The sequence below is a fragment of the Raphanus sativus genome, chromosome 1 (genome assembly GCF_000801105.2).
Source record: "Raphanus sativus cultivar WK10039 chromosome 1, ASM80110v3, whole genome shotgun sequence".
Classification (NCBI taxonomy): domain Eukaryota; kingdom Viridiplantae; phylum Streptophyta; class Magnoliopsida; order Brassicales; family Brassicaceae; genus Raphanus; species Raphanus sativus.
The window spans coordinates 7,582,330-7,606,391 of record NC_079511.1 but is presented as its reverse complement, the minus strand read 5'-3'; the positions used below and the strand labels follow the sequence as shown (position 1 = coordinate 7,606,391).

Below are 24,062 nucleotides of genomic sequence, written 5' to 3'. Positions count from 1 at the left end.
AATCGTCAATCACAAACTGTTTTAATTTATTATAAATGTATCAATTTCAGCAACTCCGTCTTCTCCAATAGCCTTGGGTGCTGACTTTCTTTCCTTTTGAAGACCCCCTTTGAATTTATTCCTCCTTATACTTCGTCTCACATCCTCCCCCAAATCTCTAGGGATTTTCTCATTGAGTCATTTCCTAATCCTCAAAGATTCAGAGGTACGATTCGAGTTTCTCTTTGCATATTATCCTTATCCTCCATTGTTGCTTGATCATTTTGCTTCTACTGTTTAGTGTTTCACGTTATTGTACTCTTGCTTTGATGATCAATATTAGAATCGAGCTTCTCCAAATCTGATCTGTGTACCTTCTGGATCTACTGATTGCGCAGCATCATAGTTTCGATTAGTTAACTAACTACTTAGTGTTGCTGATACATCATTAACGGTTAGGGTTTAGTTAGATCCGTTGATCCTAATCACAGATCTCAATTTCGTTTTTTCAAATCCAGGAAACCTTCATATGGCTTCTCCATACACTCCAAAGAACATTCTAATAACCGGCGCAGCCGGTTTCATCGCCTCGCACGTGGCCAACAGACTCATCCGAACCTACCCGGACTACAAGATCGTCGTCCTCGACAAGCTAGACTACTGCTCCAACCTCAAGAACCTCAACCCTTCCAAATCCTCCCCAAACTTCAAGTTCGTCAAGGGAGACATCGCCAGCGCCGACCTCGTCAACTACCTCCTCATCACCGAACGCATCGACACCATCATGCACTTCGCCGCCCAGACGCACGTCGACAACTCCTTCGGCAACTCCTTCGAGTTCACCAAGAACAACATCTACGGCACGCACGTCCTCCTCGAGGCCTGCAAAGTCACTGGTGGACAGATCAGGAGGTTTATCCACGTCAGCACTGACGAGGTTTACGGAGAGACTGATGAGGATGCGGTTGTTGGTAACCACGAGGCCTCTCAGCTTCTCCCCACGAATCCTTACTCTGCTACTAAGGCCGGAGCTGAGATGCTTGTGATGGCGTATGGGAGATCGTACGGGCTCCCTGTGATAACGACGCGTGGGAATAATGTTTATGGACCTAATCAGTTTCCCGAGAAGCTGATTCCTAAGTTTATATTGCTGGCGATGAGGGGGAAGGTTCTTCCTATTCATGGAGATGGGAGCAATGTTCGTAGCTATCTTTACTGTGAGGATGTCGCGGAGGCGTTTGAGGTTATTCTTCACAAGGGGGAAGTGGGACATGTTTATAATATTGGGACTAAGAGAGAGAGGAGGGTGAATGATGTTGCGCAAGATGTGTGCAAGCTTTTTAATATGGATCCCGAGGCGAATATTAAGTTTGTGGAGAACAGGCCCTTTAACGACCAGAGGTACTTTCTTGATGATGAGAAGCTTAAGATCTTGGGATGGTCGGAGAGGACTAGTTGGGAAGAAGGGTTGAAGAAGACGATGGAGTGGTACACTCAGAACCCGGATTGGTGGGGTGATGTCTCTGGAGCGTTGCTTCCCCACCCGAGGATGCTGGTGATGCCTGGTGGGAGGCATTTTGATGGGTCTGAAGAGAACTCTGGAGCAGTGGCTTTATCCGGGAACTCGAGCCAGAGCAGCCAGATGGTGGTTCCTACACCTAGGAGCAGTGGCTCCGCTCAGAGCCCTTCGCTGAAGTTCTTGATATATGGTAAGACGGGATGGATTGGGGGTTTGCTTGGGCAGATTTGTGAGAAGCAGGGGATTGCTTTTGAGTATGGGAAAGGGCGGCTTGAGGATCGGTCATCCCTCTTGCAAGATATTCTGAATGTTAAGCCTACCCATGTCTTCAATGCTGCTGGCGTGACAGGGAGACCTAATGTTGACTGGTGCGAGTCTCACAAAACAGAGACAATCCGTGCCAATGTTGCAGGCACTTTGACTCTGGCTGATGTCTGCAGGGAGCACATTCTCTTGTTGATGAACTTTGCTACTGGTTGTATCTTCGAGTACGATGAAAACCATCCGCTTGGTTCAGGCATTGGCTTCAAAGAGGAAGACACACCTAACTTCACTGGTTCTTTCTACTCGAAAACCAAAGCCATGGTAAAAAAAAATCTCATGATTTTCATCTAAAATATAAAGTTTTACTTATACATTGCTTGTTTCTTAAAAATGATGTTTGATGTGTACCGTCATAGGTTGAGGAGCTGCTTAAGGAGTTTGATAACGTATGCACTCTAAGGGTTAGGATGCCGATTTCCTCTGATCTGAACAACCCGAGAAACTTCATCACCAAGATTTCCCGGTACAGCAAAGTAGTGAACATCCCAAACAGCATGACCGTGCTGGACGAGCTTCTTCCAATCTCGATAGAGATGGCGAAAAGAAACCTGAAAGGGATTTGGAATTTCACCAACCCTGGTGTTGTGAGTCACAATGAGGTCCTGGAGATGTACAGAGACTACATCGACTCAGACTTCAAATGGGCGAACTTCACACTGGAGGAGCAAGCTAAGGTCATCGTGGCTCCAAGAAGCAACAACGAGATGGACGCATCTAAGCTCAAGAAAGAGTTCCCTGAATTACTCTCAATCAAGGAGTCTCTGATCAAATATGCATTTGAGCCCAACAAGAGAACTTGAGGTAATATATAACTTATCTCAGTTTTCTTTAAGCTGGTTTGTTATTAGTTTCTCCCCTGGAGTCGTAAACCAAAAGCAACTAGCTTTGCCTTTTAGGTTTATCCATTAAGTGGGGTACATCTAGTTTGGATTCTTATATTTGTTATTGTTTTGTTGGTATTGTGTTTCTTGTTCCACATTTATAGATAAAAATTTGGTTTATGTATTGATATTAATACAAACGGTTAAATCCAGGAACTAGATTTATAGTCTCCAGTTAAGGCATCTTTTTTTTTTGACATCAAAAGGCTATTCTAGTCTCCAGTTAAGGCATCTGATGGTAGAAAAGTTCTACTTTTATTTTTTTCCATGAAGAAAAGATTGGTACACTTACGAAAATAAGAAAATCCATTAAGGGTCAAGCTCCTACATTTCAGAGCTGTGGACTCCTCTTATTATGCAAAAAAAAAAAAAAAATTAAACAAAAGACTTGGACGAAACGATTAAGTCAACATCTTAGAGTTTGGCCTCTTGGCTCTCGCTGGTCCTTCCCGTCTGGAGTGTTTCCACTGCGAGGCTGATGTAATTCGCTATCAGAAAATGTGTTAGCCATTGTTGTTGTATCTGCGGCTGCAAGCTTGTGGAGCAAATCCACAACATCTTGAGATGAGTCAGTGACATAGCGAGCTTTTGTGCGACCTTGTCCGATGGCCACAGGGAAGTAATTCTCCTTTTTGAGGTCAAGAACATTTTGTGAAATCTGCTTCTTCTTTATGGAGTGAAATGACTTGGACGGCACGATTTCTGATTCGAAGAAAGTGTAAATATCTTCGTCCTGTAAAGTATATCATTTAGCTACATGGATTTCAGAATGAGTAGTGTAGGGGTAGATAATGTAAGCTTTACCTTCTCCAACAAGTAACCACTGCAAAGGACGTAATCGATCGGTGTGGTCATTGATATTTTATTCATCATTTCTCCCAAAATACGACCAATTGCTGCTCCCTACGTAACAGAGAGAGAAGATTGAACACTTAGAATCTCGACTACTGTATATAGTGTAGCTCATAATCTTTGAATACATAATATGAGATGAGAAGCCTTAAGTTTTTACCTTAGTCTCACTCATTGCCTGGACTTCAATAGAATGGTTTCCTCGAACAACATCAACTGATGCATTAGAGATTGGTCCTGCCCGTAAGTGCTGTAGCATGTCTCTTGCTTGTGTTTTCCCAAATTTATCTTCTATCAAGGAAAAATAGTCGGGACAATGGAAACTTTAACGAAAGATACAAAGTGTTGTTAAGCAAAACTAATCTAAAAATCACCTGCATATTCGTGACTCCATATTAGAGAAGTCTCGCTTGCTTCGAAGAAGGATCTTGGAGTTCGATCAGTGAAGTACTTAAAAACATTCTACAAATATACAAGATAACCAACCCATACAAGATATCAATAAATATATTAAGGAAATATCAAAGCTCATTTTTTTTTCTCAAAGAAAGTTGTATTACTAACCTTTACACCATCGACCCAGTCCAGGTTCATGTTTTCAGGCATATTTGTCACCCATTCTCCAGTGGGATCCCTCAAGAACATTCCATTTTCTGCAGCCAGCCATATCTTATACTCTCCAAAGACCTGGTTTTGAGTACCAAATCAGTGAGATCATAGATACACATGCATGTATGTGAGATAATAAGAAAATATATGAAAAGAAAGACATTAGTAATACACTAATACCTTATCTAATATGTTTCTGCCACCTCTACTCAATATAAGTACTGTTGTTTTTGGATCATTGCACAATGCTTTCAGTGTTCCTTTCAGCTCCGGGTTTAGTTTAAAATCCATTTCCTTAATTCGACTATTCATTGGCTCAGTGAGTGTTCCACAGAAACCCTGGAAACATATTTAACAGTTTGTTAATAATAGTAAGATACAAAATCAGATTAAAATATCCCAAAAATAGCTTATTTACCAAGACTATCAATCTATGGTTAGACTGATAGTATCGTTGTATCATATCTTGTTGTGGAAGTTCATGTGGGATACTCCTAATTTTCATCTCGGATTCAGCAAAAGCTTCGTTGAGTTCACTGCATACAGACATAAACTTTGCCATATAAGCTCTTACCTAAGAGAGCTAATGTTTTGAAGAAAAATCAAAATGCTCCTTCTTTGGACTATACCTCAAGAAATCACCTCCCCATTTTTCAGCAGAATGAGTTATCACATACTGAAAATTAACTCTGTGTTTTTCTTCCCTTTCTTCAGCTGGCATAGTTAGAGCTTCTTTAATGGCAGAAGAAACTTCTGTAACATTCCAAGGATTCACAAGAATAGCTCCAGCACCAAGTGACTGTCCAGCACCTGCAAACTGTATACATTTCATGCAAAATAAGTAACTTTAAACATAATCAAAAGCATTTAGAGTCAATCACTATAACATTGACAATGCAATATTATCTATATTACCTCACTGAGAACAAGGACCCCTCTTTTACCCTCTTGGCAAGCAACAAATTCATGACTAACGAGATTCAATCCATCTCTCAAAGATGTTACAAGCAATACATCTAAATGAATAAAAAGTAAACACGTTAAACAAGTTATATAAAGGACTAAAACCAAATCAACGACCATCATGAGTAGTAAAGGAAATTTTCTTACCTGCAGTCGCGTAAAGTGCACATAAGTAATTGGAGGGAACAGAACAATCCTGACAAATAAAATGAGAGAAAAATCTTATCAAGAAATAATGAAAAAAAATATTATTAATCATGAAAACTTGAAAAAAGAGAAAGCAAACAAACCATGTGATGAACTGGTAGAGAAGAGACAGAACCAAAACGACCATTAATGCGTCCAACGAGTCCATGAACTTGGTCTTTCACCTTTTGATCTGTAAATGAAGCACAATCTCAGAAAACCTATGCATATTTAGATGCATAGAAGACCACAAAAAGCTTTTACATTCAGGGACAGCATTTCTTGTTGGCACTGCAATTTGCACCAGGACAACTTTATCGCGCCAATCTGGATTTTCTTCAAGAAATTTCTCAAATCCAAGATACTTCTGTGGAATCCCTTTGATCATATCAAGACGATCAACACCTAATATCACCTGTCAACACCAAAAAAGTATATAATGTAAAAACCTTTTCTTTGCATCAAGTTCAAGATTGTAGAAAAATGTTTACCTTTTTGCCAGAAAATTTCTCTTTAAGCTCATTCATTTGTTCTATGACTTCAGGGAGCTTACATGTGCTTATAAACCGATCTGGATCTATTCCCATGGGAAGCTAAAACAAAGAGATTATGATTTGTATATTAGGACTAATTATTATCATGTGATGATTTAAGTTATGGGAAACGATGTTGAAGATTTGAATATGAAGTCATACAACAACTACACGAGTGAGTCTGCCTTGATCCATAACCCCTTCATGCGTACCCTCAACGCCAATAATTTGAGTGCATGTACTCACGAAATGTCTTGCAAAATCGTACGTATGGAAACTGAAGGAAAAAAATATATTGAAAATTTAAAATATTTTGATCCTATTCACGTGACCATGTATTACAAGGTTAGAGTTTAATATGTAACGTTAGTTAGAGTTTAAACTTACCCAAGTAAATCAGCTCTAAGAACCGAATGAAGAAGCTCTGATCGTGAGGGCAATGTTTTGTAGACCTCTGAAGAAGGAAATGGTGAATGGAGAAACCATCCAACTTTGATTTTGTTGTTGTATTCTTTAAGGTATTGAGGAAGAAACATGAGATGATAATCTTGGCACCAAATAGTATCTCCTTCTTCATAGTTCTCTATTACGACATCAAGAAACATTCGATTTGCTTTCTTGTACGCATCATATTGTGTTTGGAACGTCTTGCTTGCGTCATGATGATATTCTTGTGGAAGTCCCATGTGATGAAGAATTGGCCATAAAATACCGTTGCTATAACCATTGTAATATTGATCAAAAACCTCATTAAGGAACACAGGGATACAATTCTGCAAGTTGATAGAACAAAACAAATAAGAAAAGCGAGAGTAATCATCAGATGTTTGTGTTTCAAAAAAAAACATCAGATATTTGAAAATCTCATGAATTTTTCTCTCATCACATGCAAGTATATACGTTTTCATTTAAGAATAAACGACAAATGAAACTCAATATACACGTGGACATGTTTGGATCAATACATACCATTTCTGCTAGAGCTTTAGAGAGTGCAGTTTTTTCAACTTCATTATAAACATCAAATCCAGGCCATCCAATCCATTTGGTATCATATTGATCTGTCACACCACCTTCAAGAGATCATACCAAACTATTGATCATACTTATCAAACTGTACTATTTGATGTTCATATATGGCTCATGACTCACCTAGAAGATTAAATTTACCACCAGGACTCATTTCCATAAACCAAGAGTTTTCCCCAGTTTTCTTTGAAGAAACCGGAAGCCGGTTAGCCACCACAAGCAGTCTTGGCCTTTCACCATAAGACATCATCTTCTTTCAAGATTGTAAAGCACTTGTCAAACTAGTTAATTATCTGTAAACAAAATTCCAGAGCAAATCAGGCTAGGAAAAGAAGGTGAGTAAATATCATGTAAAGACGCAGTAAACATAACAATAACATTTTTCTTTGCATAATTAGACAAAAGATGAATAGAAGATGTCGAGAAACAGAGAAAGTAAATTTTTTTTGTAAAAACTAAAAATTATGGAAATGATCTATTAGTATTATTTCAGTCCCTTTACTACTTCTTTACCAAAAAACCAAACAAGCAGTGTTGATTTTTTTTTTTTTAACAAGCTCCATGTTTTTTTTCTGTTACAAAAAGCAAGAAAACTATGAACAATTATTATAAGAAAAAATGGTTAGAGTGACTGAGGAAATGTCAAAACTACAAAAGTAAGTAACCAAATAAAATCTAATGATAATTAAATTTGCTGACCAAACGAGAAAAAAACATTTGAACGCTTTTTATTTATTTGATAAAACTGGTGCGATCGGATTTGTAAATCCGTTATACAAAGATTGTAGTGTGTGCACTTGTTTACCAGAATTTTGAAATTGTCAATGGATGGGAAGTGTGAAGACTGTTCTTGTCTTCCTCCAAATTTATAGGAAGTCGAAACTTCAACTTTTGGGGGTGGACATATCTTCTAGTTATGTGTTCTCTTCTCTTGTATACACATGTCATTAGAAAATATTAGTTACCTATAAATATAATTTATCTTGTACATTTTCTTCCCGAACTGTCATGGAATCTGATATATATATAGATGCGTATCTTTTGCCTTCCATGTATATTGGATAAGAACTTCAACTATATAGTGGTAATATATATTGAAAATTTGAACATCAAAAATAATATAATTTCTATATAAATTGTGCATTACATTCTAAAATATCTGATGATACTAATTGTAGAGAAATACTCAGTTCTAAATAAAAATATATTTTTCCTTCCAGATAAATTCTCTAAGTATAAGAATATTTTTATTTAATGTTTGTCTTTTACCCAATCCAAATCTTTTATTTAATGTTTGTTATGTATCTTTGTTAGGCCAATTCTAATAGGATATCAAAATAACAAATTTGGTGTAATTTCATCTCTAATAAAACGCTATTCATCACACCAAATATTTAATATATATATTTTATTACTTTTTATTTAATTTTATAATTCAATTATTTATTTTAATTAGCTTAAATTTGTAACTAAATATACATAATTAAATATACTGCATTATTTGTTTTTAAATATTTTTTATTTATTGTCAAGTAAAAATACAGTAATTGATTATTATAAATTTTTATATTGTAAAAAAAGATCATAGCATTTTTATATATTATTTTATTTTCAATAAGGTTACACTTTTATTTTGCCACAAAAGAACAAGGGTATTTAAACCAAAAAGGGAACAAAGGGTGTAATCTTTATTCATTTATATATTATTAATATTTTATTGTTAACCATATGATCCAAACAAACTAGATCACTGATTGATAATATTTGTATACGAACACTAGCCTTCTCACTAGCCTTCTTACATGAAATGTACAAACGCTAGCCTTCTGTATCATTGTCGCATGATTTATACATCGATCGGCTCAGTGTCTCCTATTGCCAGTTCCCTTAGTTTCACATAATTTATCCAAGGTTTCCAATCTGCGTTTGCATTGCGAGTCTGATAGTCTTCACGCTCAGAAAATGGGCCAGACGTTGTTGCTATTGTTGTATCTGCAACTGCGAGCTTGTGGAGTATATCCACAACATCATGAGATGAGTCAACGACGTAGCGAGCTTTTGTGTGAGCTTGTCCAATGGCTACAGAAAAGTAATTTCCTTTCTTGAGGTCAATAACGTTCGTTGAAAGATTCTTCTTCTTTAGGGAAGGGTTACTTGAAGAAGACGTCGACCTAGTTTCATGAGATAATTTGGATGACACGACTTCTGGTGTGAAGAATGTGTAAATGTCTTCGTCCTGTAACATATGTATCGACCCATTTTTAAAATTTAAAAAGCCAAATCAATAAAATGTATCTGGTTAAGTATGCAATGTAAATAAGTGAATATAAGTTTTACCTTCTCCAAGAAGTAACCACTACAAAAGACATAATCAATTGGTGTAGTCGTAGATTTTTTGCGCACTATTTCTTCCAAAATACGACCCAGTGCTGCCCCCTAAGAAATAGATAAAGGTCACATGAATAACCATTTTGCATCAATATTATACATTAATGAATTTTGTAGATTGTATAGCTTGAATACCTCAAATTAAAAATATTTACCTTCATTTTGCATCAATATTATACATTAATGAACTTTGTAGATTGTATAGCTTGAATACCTCAAATTAAAAATATTTACCTTAGTCTCACCCATCGCATGGACTTCAACAGAATGGTTTCCTCGAACAACATCAACTGATGCATTAGAGATTGGTCCTGCCCATAAGTATTGTAACAAGTCTCTTGCTTGTGCTCTCCCAAACTCAGCATCTGTCAAAAGAGTTAAAAGAAGATGCAAATTTTAATAAAAGAGACAAATGTCTGGAAGCAAAAAGAGGCAAAGAAACTATATATTTCTACATCACCTGCATTTTCATAATTCCATACTAGAGAAGTCTCGCTTTCTTCGAAGAACGATCTTGGAGTTCGATCGGTGAAGTAGTTGAAAACGTTCTGGGAAAATATATAAATATATCAAAAAGATATAAATGAAATACCACCAAGCTTGAGTTCTTTCAAAGAATGTAAATTACTAGCTAACCTTTGCACCATCCACCCAGTCGAGGTTCATGTTTTCAGGAATATTTGTCATCCATTCTCCAGTGGTGTCCCTTAAGAACATTCCATTTTCCGCAGCCAGCCATATGTTATACTCTCCAAAGATCTGTTTCAAGTACCAAATCAGTGAGATTATAGATACATATGCATGTGAGATAATGCAAAGCTATGAAAAGAAAGACATTAGTAATACTTTATCTAGTATGTTTTTGCCACTTCTACTCATTACAACCACTGTTGTTTTTGGATCATCGCATAATGCTTTCAGTGTTCCTTTTAGCTCTGGGTTTAGTTTAAGTTCCAGTTCTTCATTTTGATTCTTCATTGGCTCAGTGAGTGTTCCAAAGAAACCCTGTATATCATTAATAAAAGTAAGTAACGCATAGATACAAAACTATAGATATACAACATAAAACTTCCCAAGCTAGCCTTACCAAGATTATCAGTCTATTGTTAGACTTAGAATATCGTTGAACCACATCTTGCTGTGGAAGTCCAAGTGAGATTTTCTTACTCTTCATCTCGGATTCAGAAAACGTATGGAGTTCACTGCATAGAGTTAACAATAAATAAGCTCTTACTTAAATTAAAAGAGTTCATGTTCTAAAGAATACGAAAGGTTTCTTCTTGTTTCAGTATACCTTATGAAATCATTTCCCCACTTTTTGGCAGAATGAGTTTTCACATACTGAAAATTAACTCTGTGTCTTTTTTCCCTTTCTTCAAGTGGCATATTTAGAGCTTCTTTAATAGCAGAAGAAACTTCTGTAACATCCCAAGGATTCACAAGAATAGCTCCAGCACCAAGTGACTGTGCGGCTCCTGCAAACTGTATAAAATCCCATGTAAAGTCAATGACTATAAACATTATCAAGGCTTTTTAGATTCAATGTTAAAAATAAAAATTCAAATACTTTTGTTACCTCACTGAGAACAAGAACTCCCTTTTTCGCTTCTTGACAAGCAATAAATTCATAACTCACAAGATTCATTCCATCCCTCAATGATGTTACAAGCATTACATCTAAAGAAAATAAGAAAAAACTCATCAACAACTTATACAAATAACTGTAACCAAATCAGTGATCATATATGTGTGTAGTAAAAGAAATTAATTAACTACCAGCAATCGCGTAAAGTGCACATAAGAAGTTGAAGTCAACAGAACAATCCAGGTGATGAATTGGAAGAGAAGAGACAGAACCAAAACGACCGTTAATGCGTCCAACGAGTCCGTGAACTTGAGTTTTGACCTTGCGATCTGTAGATTACACACAAACATTCACAATCTCAGAAACCTAATGAGCTTATTATCTAATTTATATAAGAGACTAAAAAGAATATACAAGCTTTTACATTCAGGGACATTATTTCTTGTTGGAACTGCAATTTGCACTAACACAACTTTATCGCGCCAATCCATATTTTCTTCAAGAAATTTCTCAAATCCAAGAAACTTTTGTGGAATCCCTTTGATCATATCAAGACGATCAACACCTAAGATCACCTGTCAACACAAAAAGAAAAACAAAAATGTAAAAAAAAATTCTTTAACTTAAGCATCAAATAAAGGCTAAAAGAAAAACATGTTACCTTTTTGCCAGCAAATCTCTCTTTAAGCTCAGTCATTTGTTGTCTGACTTCAGGGAGCGCACATGCTTTTATAAACCTATTAGGATCTATTCCAATGGGAAACTGAAAATTCCAAAATAATAAATAGAGATTATTTTTGTGATGTGATGATTCAAGTTATAGATAAACATATAATGTTAAAAAAACAATGTAACGTTAAAGATTTGAATATTGAGACATACGACAGCTACTCGAGTGGCTTTGCCATGATCGACAATTCCTTCATGTGTTCCTTCGACTCCAAGGATTCGAGTGCATGTACGCTCAAAATGACTTGCAAAATCATACGTATGGAAACTGAAAAAACCCATAAAGAAACGTTAAAACTCGTTTTGATCCAAGTCAAATGATTCCTAACCATGTATTACAAGGTTAGAGTTTAAACTCACCCAAGTAAATCAGCTGCAAGAACCGAGCGAAGAAGCTCTGATCGCGAGGGCAAGGTTTTGAATACCTCTGAGGAAGGAAATGGTGAATGGAGAAACCATCCAATTTTGATTTTGTTGTTGTGCTCTTTAAGATATTGAGGAAGAAACATAAGATGATAATCATGGATCCAAACAAGATCTCCTTCTTCATAGTTCTCAATTATGACATCAAGAAACATTCTATTTGCTTTCTTATATGCATCGTATTGTGTTTGCAATGTTTTGTTTGTGTCGTTATGATCTTCTTGTGGAAGTCCCATGTGATGAAGAATTGGCCATAAAACACCATTGCAATACCCATTGTAGTATTGATCAAAAACCTCTTCAAGGAACACTGGTATACATTTCTGTAAGTAGCAAGAACAAAACAAAAAGAATAAATTAATCGAGAATTTGATCATTATATATATGAAAAGTCCATGTTCATACGTATCTATCCCTTTATAAATATATTTTTGAAATGTGAAGTTTCTAACATGTATAGACTGATATAAACCGATTAGTTTCAAATACGTACCATCTCGGCTAGAGATTTCGAGAGTGCGTTTTTCTCAGCTGCATCATACACATCAACTCCGGGCCAACCAACCCATTTGGTCTCGAATTCATCTGCCACGCCTTCAAGAGATCACACCAATAAACCATTATTGTTAAAACTTTTTTTTTATAAAAAATATATTTATTCATATAGATTCGTGATCTTACCTAGAAGACCACTGACTAAACCACCAGGACTCATTTCCAGAGACCAAGTATTTTCTCCGGTTCTCTTTGCAGAAACCGGAAGCCGGTTAGCCACCACAAGCAGTCTTTGCCTTTTACCACATGATCCATCATAAGACACCATCTTCTTTTCAAGATTCGTAAAGCACTTGTCAAACTAATTAACGACCTGCCCATTTACGTGGAAAACAAATTAATTATAAACTAAAACAAACTTTTTCATGAACAAATATAAACAACCAATTGAATAAATATAAAATAGAATAGCAAAAAAATATAATTTAAATAAAGCTATTTTTACTAAAACAAACAACTTAACACACTTTTTATAAATGTTATTTTTTGGTAAACAAACATGAAGAATGATAAATACTTTTTATTTTGATAGTATGGATACGTTTGGATATGTAAAACTGTTTGCAAAATATGTGTGTTTGTTTACCAGAAAAGTTGCAAATGATGTGATTGATGAGTGTGAGAATATTGTTCTGGTCTTCTTACAAATTTATAAGAAGTTTAAGATTCCACTTTTAGTGTGGAGTATCTTCCAGTTTTGTGGGTAATCTTATTCTTTTCATACATATGTCATCATTATAAGGTATAATCACTTTTGAATCTTTTTTTATCCACAAAAGGTGATGAGATCTAATGTACATCTTTTTATCAATGTTCATATCTTAGATAAATTGGGGGTAAAAACATACGTGTCTAGTTTCAAGAAAAAAAAAACAAACTTGTCTAAATTCAAAATTTGAGAAATTAGAAACGTATTTGGATGCACATAGACTGTGTTATATTATATATTCAATATTTTTGTTAGGTAATACTTCTGTAGAGAAATTCTAAAATTTTAGTACAAATCTAAATTTTCATTGGTCCATTAACAAGTACACCAACTAGTATCATTTCTTTCTTCTGCAGAGTTGAGTTTCTAGAAGATTTACTCGTAGTTTTACTTTTAACCATCTGGCATCGATATATCTACAAATATTTATGTCATTTTATCAACCAACATGTGTATCTGTGGATATGATTTAAATCAAGATATTTTACTATAAATAGTTTGGCGTTAATAAATGAGAACAGATGTCAGTTTCTTTATATAGTTTTCTCATACTCATATATCCAACACTTGAATATCTAACATGTTTAAAAAAAACATCTAACATGTGTCTTTTTTCTACTGACTTTATCCAGTAAACATTGAAATCTCTTAACAATTTGGTACTATCTTGTTGATACGTATGTTAATTTCTTAATACAGTTTGTCAATATTTCCAACAATGACAATCTCATTAACTAACGTGTGTCTTAATTCTTCTAACTAGATTTTGACCCGCCCTTCAAAGGGCGGATATATTTTTTGTTTTAATTTTGTTTGAAAATTCAATAAAATAAAGTTGTGTTTCTTTTTGTAATAATATTTGTTTTTAATTATATTTGCGTTTAATATTAATTTAATTTAATACAATTTTTGGTAACTAAATAAATGTGTCAAATTGCATAACTATACACTTGTGCTATATGCATTTCAGAAATTATTTTTAAATTTTATTTCTAATTTTTGCAATATATTTTATCTTTTTAGTAGTTACCTAACATAATTAGTCAAAAAAATCTGTACCAGAAAACAATTCGGAATCAACCCAAAAATTAAAGTCTCATACTCTATTAAACCTGCTCTATCTACCCAAAAAAATCTTAAAGTGATATCTGAAACCAATATCAAATCCAACCCACACCAATCTGTCCCCCGAACAATTTTTTTTTAAATGTAAAAAAATAATTTTAATATATTATGTTAAATATATATTGTAAGTATACTAATTTTATAATTTAAATTTAAGTATAGTAATTTAATTTTTTAACATTTAATACTTTTAAAAACTTTTCTAAATTTAATTTAATTATTATGCCAAATTCTTGTGCAATTATTAAGCAAGCTTATTCATTACAACAATCCATATTCTTTTATAATCAATATGCGTATTTTTTTAGAAACCTATTTTTGTTATTTTTAAATAATTTTATTTCTACAAATTGCAAGTTTTCATATTCTATACTTTATTGCATCTATACATTTATTGTTTGGATTTTTGATTATACAATAAAAGTAATTTTAATTTTATTAGACTTGATAATTGTATTGAATTTGGGATATTGCATAACTATACATGTGTACCTAGTGTTTTGAAACATAATCCATATCAGTGGTTGAACATGTAAATACGGTAATCCGATATGTAATCAGATTTGAATTCTAGGTAAAATGATTTTTAATAATCCGGTAAACCTCAAGAAAACCAACTAAAACCTAGAATCTAATTACCAGTTGAACCACTAATTAAACCAATATGTAACTTTTAATTATTAACTTTTTAATTTTTAGTTTTATAATTAAAATCTGTTTATATTTTAATTAGGAAGTTAGATTTTTAGTATAACAATATTGTGAGTATTTTGCAGTTCAGTTATATATTTGAGTTTTAAGAAATATTTCATATCTGACCCAGATCCGTAGTGAAACCAGTAGATTTGACGACATATATATAGTCCGGTTGATATTTAATTAAAATCCATTAACTAAAGCTCTGATTAATCTAGACAAAAAAATCCAAAAACCCGCGATCCAATATTGGTCGATCTGAAAATAATCTATTAATATTCAAAAATAATTTTGACCAATTTTCATATACTTTTTAACAGTACATAATTTTTTTTAAAAATGTGATTTCTTGAAATTTGATGAAATTTTGACTGTCATTAGAATAAGAAATAATAATAATAATAATAATAATAATAATAATAAATAGGAGTATTGATTTATTTTTGTTATTACTAACCTATTATGCATTTATATTTATTTATATTTAAAATTTAAATTCTTAATAATTTTAAAATATTTTTGAACACTAATTTTTTTTATACATTTACACTGAACGTGAAGCTCTTATACTGATAAAATAATTATAATAAACTGGTTAATTTTTTTTTTCTGAACCATGAACTCATTTGTTTTTACACCAAGGAATCAAAAAAATTTACACATTTATTGAAAATTCTAGTGAACCGGTTTCTATTTTTTGGTTTAGTATATCGAATCATTGAAACTGTTACTCTTTATTCTTTAAAGTGTAGGTCATAAACTGAGTTTAAATATATTTTTTGTTTAGTATATATGTAAAAAATATGAATAAGTGTATCAATCATTGCTACGAATGAGAGTGGTATATGCATCAAACATAAAGATATGATTAATTAATGTTCTTTATTATACGTACATATTAGTCGATCATATGTAGATATTTATTGTCACACACGCTCAATACATTTTATAACCGTCGAGTATTGTTGAGAATAATAGTAGTGGGTTGCCGATAATAGTGGAACTAAAAGGAAAATCACAAAATTTCATATTAATTGTTAGTTGTTTGTTGGACACAACATTTTATCAATTGGTCATAATTCAACTTTAATAGTATTGATACATGTCTTTGTTCAGTTGAATAAAAATTTTCTTCTCGCTTATGCTCCAATAAAAGTCTTCTCGTTGTGGCCGAAAGAAAAGTCTTCTAGCTTTAGCCCAATAAAAGTCTTCTCGTTGTGGCCCAATAAATAACTTCACGTTGTGGCCCAACAAAAAAAAAGCTTCACGTTGGAAACCGAAAAAAAAAGACGAACTTTATTGTTCTTGCTAAAACCCCTTTGAACATTTTGCACTGCGGAGGTCAACATCCACTACTCCTCTGATTTCATTCTTGTAATCCGATGGAACTTGACCCAGAAGATGTTTTCAGAGATGAAGACGAAGACCCAGAAAGCCAATTCTTCCAGGTTTTTGACTTGCCTTCTCTCTTCTTCGAGTTTCACTAGACAAAAGCAAAAAAAAAACAAAACCCTAAATTGCTGTTTGGTTTATTGAATATTTATTTTCTGTCCTGTTTTGTTTTGCAGGAAAAAGAAGCTTCCAAAGAGTTTGTAGTTTATCTAATCGACGCTTCTCCCAAAATGTTCAGTTCTACTTGCCCCTCTGTAAGTTTATATATATAAACTAATAAAAATCGAATCTTTTCCCATTGTCTGTGGCTGATACAGTTTGTTGACAGGAAGATGAGAAACAAGAAAGCCATTTTCACATTGCTGTTAGTTGCATTGCTCAGTCACTCAAGTCTCATATTATCAACCGTTTTAATGATGAAATTGCGATATGCTTCTTTAACACTGTGAGTTCATGGAAGAACACAGTGTTTGTATTTGTTGTATTTTTTTCTTTCTTTCTCCTTTTGTTGTATTCGCTTTGATTTGTTTTCTTCGATTTTGTTGTCAACTTGTGCAGCGTGAAAAGAAGAATCTTCAAGAGCTGAATGGTGTTTATGTCTTTAATGATCCACAAAGGGAGTGTATTGACCGTCCAACAGCGAGGCTGATTAAAGACTTTGATGTCATTGAAGGTAGTTGCTTGCTTCTTTAACCTTTCTTATATAATGCTCTAGTACACTATTCTTTGTTATTCCAGAGTTTCAAATTCCATTGTTAGCTATCAGTTTGGTACCAAAAGACATTAATGTTAGAATTAAAATCTAGAATGGTTGAGTCAGCGTCTGAGATCTCTATGGTAGATGTCCAACTGATTTGTGCTGAACCAGACTTATTTACTTTGTTGTTTGGTCGTATGCGTTTGTTCACACATGTAAATTGTGTATTTTTGGGTGCAGAATCATTCATAGAAAACATTGGCAGTCAAAATGGTATAGTCTCAGATTCTCGGGAGAATTCTCTTTATAGTGCTCTCTGGGTTGCACAAGCACTACTGCGCAAAGGGTAACCGATCCAAGTTCCTTTTATCCACTTTGTAGCATGTTTGTGATACGCATTACAATTTGGTGAGTAACCTGATCACTGTGTTGGTAATGTGTTTTTTTTTTCTTCCTAAAGATCTTCAAAGACAGCAGATAAGCGCATATTTCTATTCACTAATGAAGATGATCCTTTTGGGAGTATGAGGATTTCTGTAAAAGAGGATATGACGAGGACTACATTGCAGAGAGCTAAGGTAGTTTACTGGTTTATGATGAAATGTATCGAAAAGAGAGCTTCTTGTTAATGGTATAGAAGGTTAGTTGGTTTACTTTTTTTCTCTCTTCTGTTTTTTTTTTGGTGATTCCTTAAGGATGCACAAGACCTTGGCATCTCAATCGAACTTCTTCCCCTCAGTCACCCTGATAAGCAATTTGATATATCTCTCTTCTACAAGGTTAAATCTTTAACCATCTCATTCTTAACTTAACCTCATAAAATAAAACTGGGAGGTGTATTATAAAATTTAAAATATTTTTTCAGGATTTAATTGGATTAAATGGTGATGAGCTTACGGAATTCATGCCATCAGTTGGACAGAAGTATGTTTTTTCAAAAAAAAATCCTATGGGTTTGTGTTTATCCGTTGCTTATAGTATTTTACTACATTCAGACAGAAGCAGTTTTTTTTCTGTCTTTGAATTTCGATACTTTAGATAATCATGTCATTCGTTGTCTTATTATTGATGAAATGCATCTCTATTATTGTTTGTCAGGTTAGAGGACATGAAGGATCAACTAAAGAAGCGTGTACTTGCCAAGAGAATAGCAAAAAGAATTACGTTTATGATATGTGATGGTGTTTCTATTGAACTGAATGGTTATGCTTTGCTCCGTCCTGCTACTCCTGGAACCATAACCTGGCTTGACTCTACTACTAATCTTCCGATAAAGGTAATCTGACAGAGATGCTCCATTTTGAATTGAGTTCTTTTGTTAATGAATCAAGAATTTTAATTGACCTCAATGTTTTAACCACCATGTGGCGGGCTTGTCTGCAGGTGGAAAGATCATATGTTTGTGCGGACACTGGAGCGATAATGCAAGAACCTATACAACGGATTCAGCCTTACATAAAGTAAGCATCCGAAATAGCACCCTGCCTTGTTTCTGTCATCCTCTCTTTCTTTTCTTAATTTTCCGTTTCTTCTTTCTAGTCAGAATGTCATGTTTACAGCGGCAGAGCTATCCGAACTAAAAAAGATAACAACCGGACACTTAAGACTGCTGGGGTTCAAGCCTCTTAGTTGCCTCAAAGATTATCACAACATGAAGCCTTCTACATTTCTCTATCCAACTGATAAGGTTTACCTCCCCTTCCCAAAGATTTTGCTTTATTGTTAAAACTTGGGAACTCTTTTAACTTTTGATAATTTAATTAACTGATGCAGGAAGTTATTGGGAGCACTCGTGCATTCATTGCCTTGCATAGATCCATGATACAGCTTGGACGGTGAGCAGATTCGATTATATAGTTCTATGAAGTTGAATATAACGTCTACAATCTCTTACACTAGTTCAAAACTCTAGAACTTTTCCCTGATACACTAAACCCTGTGGATCACTGTATCCTCTTGTGTTGCAGTTTTGCTGTTGCCTTTTATGGTGGTACGACGCCTCCGAGATTGGTTGCACTTGTTGCTCAGGTGAAAAAAAAAACTATCTTAAGACCTTTATAATTTGTGCTTTGTTCAACAACCTACTCATATATATTCTGCTTAAAAACCTGAACAGGATGAAATCGAGAGTGATGGTGGTCAAGTGGAGCCACCAGGGATGAATATGATATACCTTCCATATTCTAATGATATTAGAGATATCGAAGAGGTAAGAAGAAAAAAAACCTTTTTGAAAAGTTACTTGGTTCCAACGTTATTCGATGTAATGTTAAAGTTCTGACTTGTTGGTGGGGGTATTTGGTCAGTTGCATTCGAAACCAGGTGTAGCTGCTCCTCGAGCATCAGATGATCAGCTTAAAAAGGCATCAGCTCTGATGCGACGTCTAGAGTTAAAAGACTTTTCTGTTTGCCAATTTGCTAATCCCGGTATGCTCAAACTCATCACTAGTCTTGATTCTATTAGCTGTTTCTGAGCTGTTGATTTTGAAAAAGTCTCTCTTTGTTACAGCTTTACAGAGACACTACGCGATGTTACAAGCCATTGCATTGGATCAAGAAGACATTGGAGAAACTAGAGATGAGACGCTTCCTGACAAAGAAGGAATGAACAGGTTGAAACCTTTTCTTTAAAAGGACTCTGTTTCCAAAAAAAAAAAGTTGGGATCTTATCTAGTGAGCGCTCTTTGTCTTTGCAGACCTACAGTTGTAAAAGCAATAGAAGAATTTAAGGAGTCTATTTACGGTGATGACTCTGAGGAAGAAAGTGACTCAGGGGCAAAGGAGAAATCAAGAAAGCGAAAAGCTGCGGATGCAGGAGACTATGACTTTGTAGAGCTTGCAAAATCCGGGAAGGTTGAAGAAAGCAACATCTTTAACATTGATTTGCGTTTTAGATATCTCAAACGTTTTGTTTTCCTGTGTTTATTAGCTCAAGGACTTGACGGTGGTGGAGCTGAAGACATATTTGACTGCCAACAGTCTTCCCCTCGGCGGGAAGAAAGATGCTCTCATCAATCGGATTCTGGCTCACCTTAGTAAATAACCTTAACCGTGACTAACTCCGGTTAGAGAAAAGCTTGTCGGCTTTTGATGAGAACCGAATCTGGTTAACTTCTGGTTCATAGTTCAACGTTTTGGTTCACAAACCTTTTGTTTTGAATGTACACAAACGAACTTTTCTCGTCTCTTCCTTCTTAGTCTTACCTTTGTGAATTTCATTTTTTGGTTCTGATCAAGTTTGAAGGGTTCCTTAGAACGTATTTAGGAAATTTGGAACCTACAAAAAAAATAGTTAACATCTCAACTACTGAACCATAAAATCTTGTGGAAGTCTTAGATTCCTTTTGTTTATATTATTTCACTATTCTCGTCGTAACAAATTCTAGAAAATGATGTGAAATTAATGGGGTAAGTTGTTCCAAGTCAAGACGCAAACAATGTTACAAAGAGTCACATTGGTACGATTCACATGCTGATAGGGAAAGTAACGTAGTTTACAAGTTTTCAAAACAAATCTAGAACAATGCAATGTTTTTTTGGTATAAGAACAATACAAATTTACCAAAAGATTATATATATATATATATGTATAACTACAAATATATGTAAGTACAAAGATGACACCACAATTAAGTAATGCAGAAGGTAAACCAGAGAGACAATACACAAGCACACACCAATAGCTTTATTAGAAATCGTCTTATACAACTCAATTACAAGTTCTGCTTAATCAGCTTTACACGTCTAGTGTTACACCCTAACACACGCCACTGAACAATTCCTAAGCTACCCGCTCATGTCTCTCCACCGTCAAGTACCTCAGCAACTGCTTCGGCACGACCCAAGAACACCCTAAGGGATTTTCACTCTTCCTCTATAACAATAGCCCCCAATGTCTTATTGGAATACCCACGACTCCATAGCTCTTTTATAGTGATCTCCACGTTCCTGAAACCTAGTCTCCAAGACAACATGGATATATGGACATCTTCCATATTAATAAGTACACTTTTTTTTTCTTGGAATGTACTTATTCCTCAAGGCATAAACTTGCTCCCCAAGTTTATCTCTTGCCTTTTCTCCACGGTATAAACTTGCTCCTCAAGTTTATCCCAAGCCAGCTCAGCATCTCGCGTCCACATGGTCTCTACCACTCTGCATGTCTCCTGGTTCACTCTTTGACACACTGCATCAGCAACTACTTCAACGACTACGTCAAGACATAAACCCTCAGTTTATTCTTCTCCATCTCAGCATATCCTTGCATACACATGGTAACCCACCACTCCGCATGCCTTATGTAGTAACGACTAATGCCTCCAGCATCAGTGACTTCGTCGCCTAGTTAGTCACGGAAGACTATTGACATCTGCAAGCTCTTCTTGCATCTTCAATCTCCCCCTTTTAGCTTTGTGTGCCAATCAAGCACAATACCCTTCTGGTTCAACAACCACGTTTCCTCACCTGGAAACCTCCACATTAGATATGCCTTTCTCCCCCACGAGACTTGCACTATCTTCATCTTCATACATAGATATGCTCTTCTCCCCCACGAGATATGCACCATCTACATCAGGACGTCCATCACCATGCTCTTCTCCCCCACGAGATGTGCACTCCTTGGATCAGAACGCCACCACTTCTCCCCCTGCTTGATTGCATACTAAGCTAAAATACAGATGCTTAGATGTCAATACAAACATCACAGACACACCCGTCTGCTTCTTCATGAGTACTGCATCAGGCTCTGACGCATTCGCCGTACTACTTCTCGAACTACCTCTCGAACCACTCATTGTCTTGGCTCCTTAGGCTTCGGCTTCTTCCCCTTTGCTGTAAATATGGTAGGTTCCTCCCACCCAGTCTTCACAGCTATCCACGCACGTTCCTTGATTCCTCACACCAACAGCTTCATGTGCGCCCTCCAATGACCATACCACCAGCCATCATCCAACATGATTGTCTTCTGCATCAAACAATCGTGTACATCTTCACCTTCAAGGATCACACCAGTAACTTAGGTGACCCGCTCTGATACCAATTGTAAGTGCAAAGATGACACCACAATTAAGTAATGCAGAAGGTAAACCAGAGAGACAATACACAAGCACACACCAATAGCTTTATTAGAAATCGCCTTGTACAACTCAATTACAAGTTCTGCTTAATCAGCTTTACACGTCTAGTGTTACACCCTAACACACGCCACTGAACAATTCCTAAACTACCCGCTCATGTCTCTCCACCGTCAAGTACCTCAGCAACTGCTTCGGCACGACCCAAGAACACCCTAAGAGATTTTCACCCTTCCTCTAAAACAATAGCCCCCAGTGTCTTATTGGAATACCCACGACTCCATAGCTCTTTTATAGTAATCTCCACGTTCCTGAAATCTAGTCTCCAAGGCAACATGGATATATGGACATCTTCCATATTAATAAGTACACTTTCCTTTTCTTGAAATGTACTTATTCCTCAAGGCATAAACTTGCTCCCCAAGTTTATCTCTTGCCTTTTCTCCACGGTATAAACTTACTCCTCAAGTTTATCCCACGCCAGCTCAGTATCTCGCATCCACTTGGTCTCTACCACTCCGCATGCCTCCTGGTTCACTCTCTGACACACATTGCATCAGCAACTACTTCAACGACTACGTCAAGACATAAACCCTCAGTTTATTCTTCTCCATCTCAGCATATCCTTACATCCACATGGTAACCCACCACTCCGCATGCCTTATGTAGTAACAACTAATGCCTCCAGCATCAGTGACTTCGTCGCCTAGTTAGTCACGGAAGACTATTGACATCTGCAAGCTCTTCTTGCATCTTCAATATATATGCATAACTACTGCATGATAATGACTCAACTGAACAATTTAAACTCGGCTTGTAAAACTTCTTTTCAGCAGATTTGGGACCAGCGTTTATCTGACTACATAATATCTAATTTGTCACCTCCTAGTTTTGGATTATACTTAACTCTACAGATACATGGATTTTTTTTCAACGTTGATGGCACGTTAATCTAACATGATGATGTTACATATGAAACACATAGGATTTTCTTGATTTCATGGAAGAAACATGATATACTCCTTCCGTTTCAAAGTGTAAAGATATATAAAGGAATTTTGATGTTTCAAATATAAAATGTTTTGTATCTATATTATTTTTATCAAAGATTGTGCAATCAATAATATATTATAGTTTATTATACAATTTAGTTACATAATTTTTAATTTATATTCTAATAATTATTTTTATGTAAAAAATAATTTTCTTATCAATTATTCATTAACCTAAAATATCATACATTTTGGAACATAGAAAGTATATAACATGCATTAATTGTATATAACATGCATTTTTTTTTTCAAAAAAAAAAAAAACTGTGTGAGAAGCGGCTCCATCGTAATAGTTGGTTAGCTATACTTACTAAGAAAATACAAAAGAGGAGAGCGAGAGAAGAAGCTTCATGACAAATAAAGTTAGTCCTTAAATAGTCTAATCCCTGAGATGAGCAAAAATAATGTTCCTTATATTATTGCACGTCTATTTCCACTTTTCCTTTTCTCTTTTATTTTGTCTTAAACTCTGAATCTATTCATAGAATAAGAAAACGCCACCAGGACAGAGGAAGACGTCTCTTACGTAAATAGACAAATAACTATAGATTATTATATATTGTCAATTCATAAACTTTTTCTACAAAAGGTAACAAAGCAAAGCTTATTCACTTCAAAAGCTATAGGCTTATAACTATTAGCTTTCTTACTGATGAATTTAGTTTACGTACGCAAACGCAACCTCTTTAGATTATCTCGATTATAGTGGGCACTACTAGTCAACTGTTCATGTTTATATATGTGTGTAAACGCATGGTCCT

General features: G+C 35.1%; 4 protein-coding genes across 5 annotated transcripts; 2 read left to right on the top strand and 2 right to left on the bottom strand.

The window, feature by feature from the left end:
• The first annotated feature begins 67 nt into the window (after positions 1–67).
• On the top strand, positions 68–2,875 carry LOC108845322 (trifunctional UDP-glucose 4,6-dehydratase/UDP-4-keto-6-deoxy-D-glucose 3,5-epimerase/UDP-4-keto-L-rhamnose-reductase RHM1-like). The gene is made up of 3 exons (XM_018618568.2): positions 68–205; positions 498–2,083; positions 2,179–2,875. The coding sequence occupies exons 2-3, from the start codon at positions 509–511 to the stop codon at positions 2,620–2,622; spliced, it is 2,019 nt and encodes a 672-aa protein (XP_018474070.1). The 5' UTR covers positions 68–205; positions 498–508; the 3' UTR covers positions 2,623–2,875.
• A 146-nt stretch (positions 2,876–3,021) lies between these two features.
• Positions 3,022–7,125, bottom strand: LOC108845197 (probable alpha,alpha-trehalose-phosphate synthase [UDP-forming] 3). The gene is made up of 17 exons (XM_018618469.2): positions 6,999–7,125; positions 6,816–6,919; positions 6,234–6,619; positions 6,009–6,123; positions 5,805–5,906; positions 5,578–5,728; positions 5,418–5,506; positions 5,275–5,323; positions 5,080–5,180; positions 4,794–4,981; positions 4,583–4,700; positions 4,345–4,503; positions 4,120–4,242; positions 3,930–4,017; positions 3,716–3,846; positions 3,508–3,606; positions 3,022–3,436 (listed from the first exon to the last, which is right to left on the bottom strand). Exons 1-17 carry the CDS (start codon positions 7,123–7,125, stop codon positions 3,110–3,112), a joined length of 2,457 nt encoding a protein of 818 aa, XP_018473971.1. The 3' UTR covers positions 3,022–3,109.
• A 1,596-nt stretch (positions 7,126–8,721) lies between these two features.
• Positions 8,722–12,823, bottom strand: LOC108857777 (probable alpha,alpha-trehalose-phosphate synthase [UDP-forming] 2). 2 transcript variants are annotated; one of them, XM_018631793.1, is made up of 16 exons: positions 12,682–12,823; positions 12,494–12,594; positions 11,938–12,323; positions 11,731–11,845; positions 11,510–11,611; positions 11,273–11,423; positions 11,040–11,177; positions 10,840–10,940; positions 10,558–10,745; positions 10,351–10,465; positions 10,110–10,268; positions 9,900–10,022; positions 9,724–9,811; positions 9,498–9,628; positions 9,213–9,311; positions 8,722–9,111 (listed from the first exon to the last, which is right to left on the bottom strand). In XM_018631793.1, exons 1-16 carry the CDS (start codon positions 12,821–12,823, stop codon positions 8,722–8,724), a joined length of 2,529 nt encoding a protein of 842 aa, XP_018487295.1. The 2 variants fall into 2 exon arrangements, with proteins under 2 accessions (XP_018487295.1, XP_018487303.1); XM_018631801.1 differs by lacking the exons at positions 8,722–9,111; positions 9,724–9,811 and having other exon boundaries at positions 9,278–9,311.
• Positions 12,824–16,376: 3,553 nt separating this feature from the next.
• Positions 16,377–20,392, top strand: LOC108829787 (ATP-dependent DNA helicase 2 subunit KU70). Its single transcript, XM_018603405.2, has 18 exons — positions 16,377–16,533; positions 16,654–16,731; positions 16,806–16,922; positions 17,036–17,150; positions 17,415–17,520; positions 17,635–17,752; positions 17,870–17,953; positions 18,040–18,098; positions 18,273–18,450; positions 18,558–18,634; positions 18,714–18,861; positions 18,948–19,009; positions 19,142–19,202; positions 19,291–19,383; positions 19,481–19,601; positions 19,684–19,786; positions 19,871–20,027; positions 20,104–20,392. The coding sequence occupies exons 1-18, from the start codon at positions 16,468–16,470 to the stop codon at positions 20,215–20,217; spliced, it is 1,857 nt and encodes a 618-aa protein (XP_018458907.1). The 5' UTR covers positions 16,377–16,467; the 3' UTR covers positions 20,218–20,392.
• Positions 20,393–24,062: the final 3,670 nt, after the last annotated feature.

Bases quoted from the DNA above. Each gene is read 5' to 3' on its own strand.
- LOC108845322 (XM_018618568.2), top strand. From the start codon at position 509: ATGGCTTCTCCATACACTCCAAAGAACATTCTAATAACCGGCGCAGCC. The intron at 2,084-2,178 runs GTAAAAAAAAAT...GTACCGTCATAG, and splicing joins ACTCGAAAACCAAAGCCATG to GTTGAGGAGCTGCTTAAGGA.
- LOC108845197 (XM_018618469.2), bottom strand. From the start codon at position 7,125: ATGATGTCTTATGGTGAAAGGCCAAGACTGCTTGTGGTGGCTAACCGG. The intron at 5,907-6,008 runs GTATGACTTCAT...TCTTTGTTTTAG, and splicing joins GACTCACTCGTGTAGTTGTT to CTTCCCATGGGAATAGATCC. The intron at 4,701-4,793 runs GTATAGTCCAAA...GTCTGTATGCAG, and splicing joins TGGGGAGGTGATTTCTTGAG to TGAACTCAACGAAGCTTTTG.
- LOC108857777 (XM_018631793.1), bottom strand. From the start codon at position 12,823: ATGGTGTCTTATGATGGATCATGTGGTAAAAGGCAAAGACTGCTTGTG. The intron at 9,629-9,723 runs GTGATGTAGAAA...CTCTTTTGACAG, and splicing joins ATGGAATTATGAAAATGCAG to ATGCTGAGTTTGGGAGAGCA. The intron at 9,112-9,212 runs GTAAAACTTATA...CATATGTTACAG, and splicing joins GTGGTTACTTCTTGGAGAAG to GACGAAGACATTTACACATT.
- LOC108829787 (XM_018603405.2), top strand. From the start codon at position 16,468: ATGGAACTTGACCCAGAAGATGTTTTCAGAGATGAAGACGAAGACCCA. The intron at 18,862-18,947 runs GTTTACCTCCCC...TAACTGATGCAG, and splicing joins TTCTCTATCCAACTGATAAG to GAAGTTATTGGGAGCACTCG. The intron at 19,787-19,870 runs GTTGAAACCTTT...TTGTCTTTGCAG, and splicing joins GACAAAGAAGGAATGAACAG to ACCTACAGTTGTAAAAGCAA.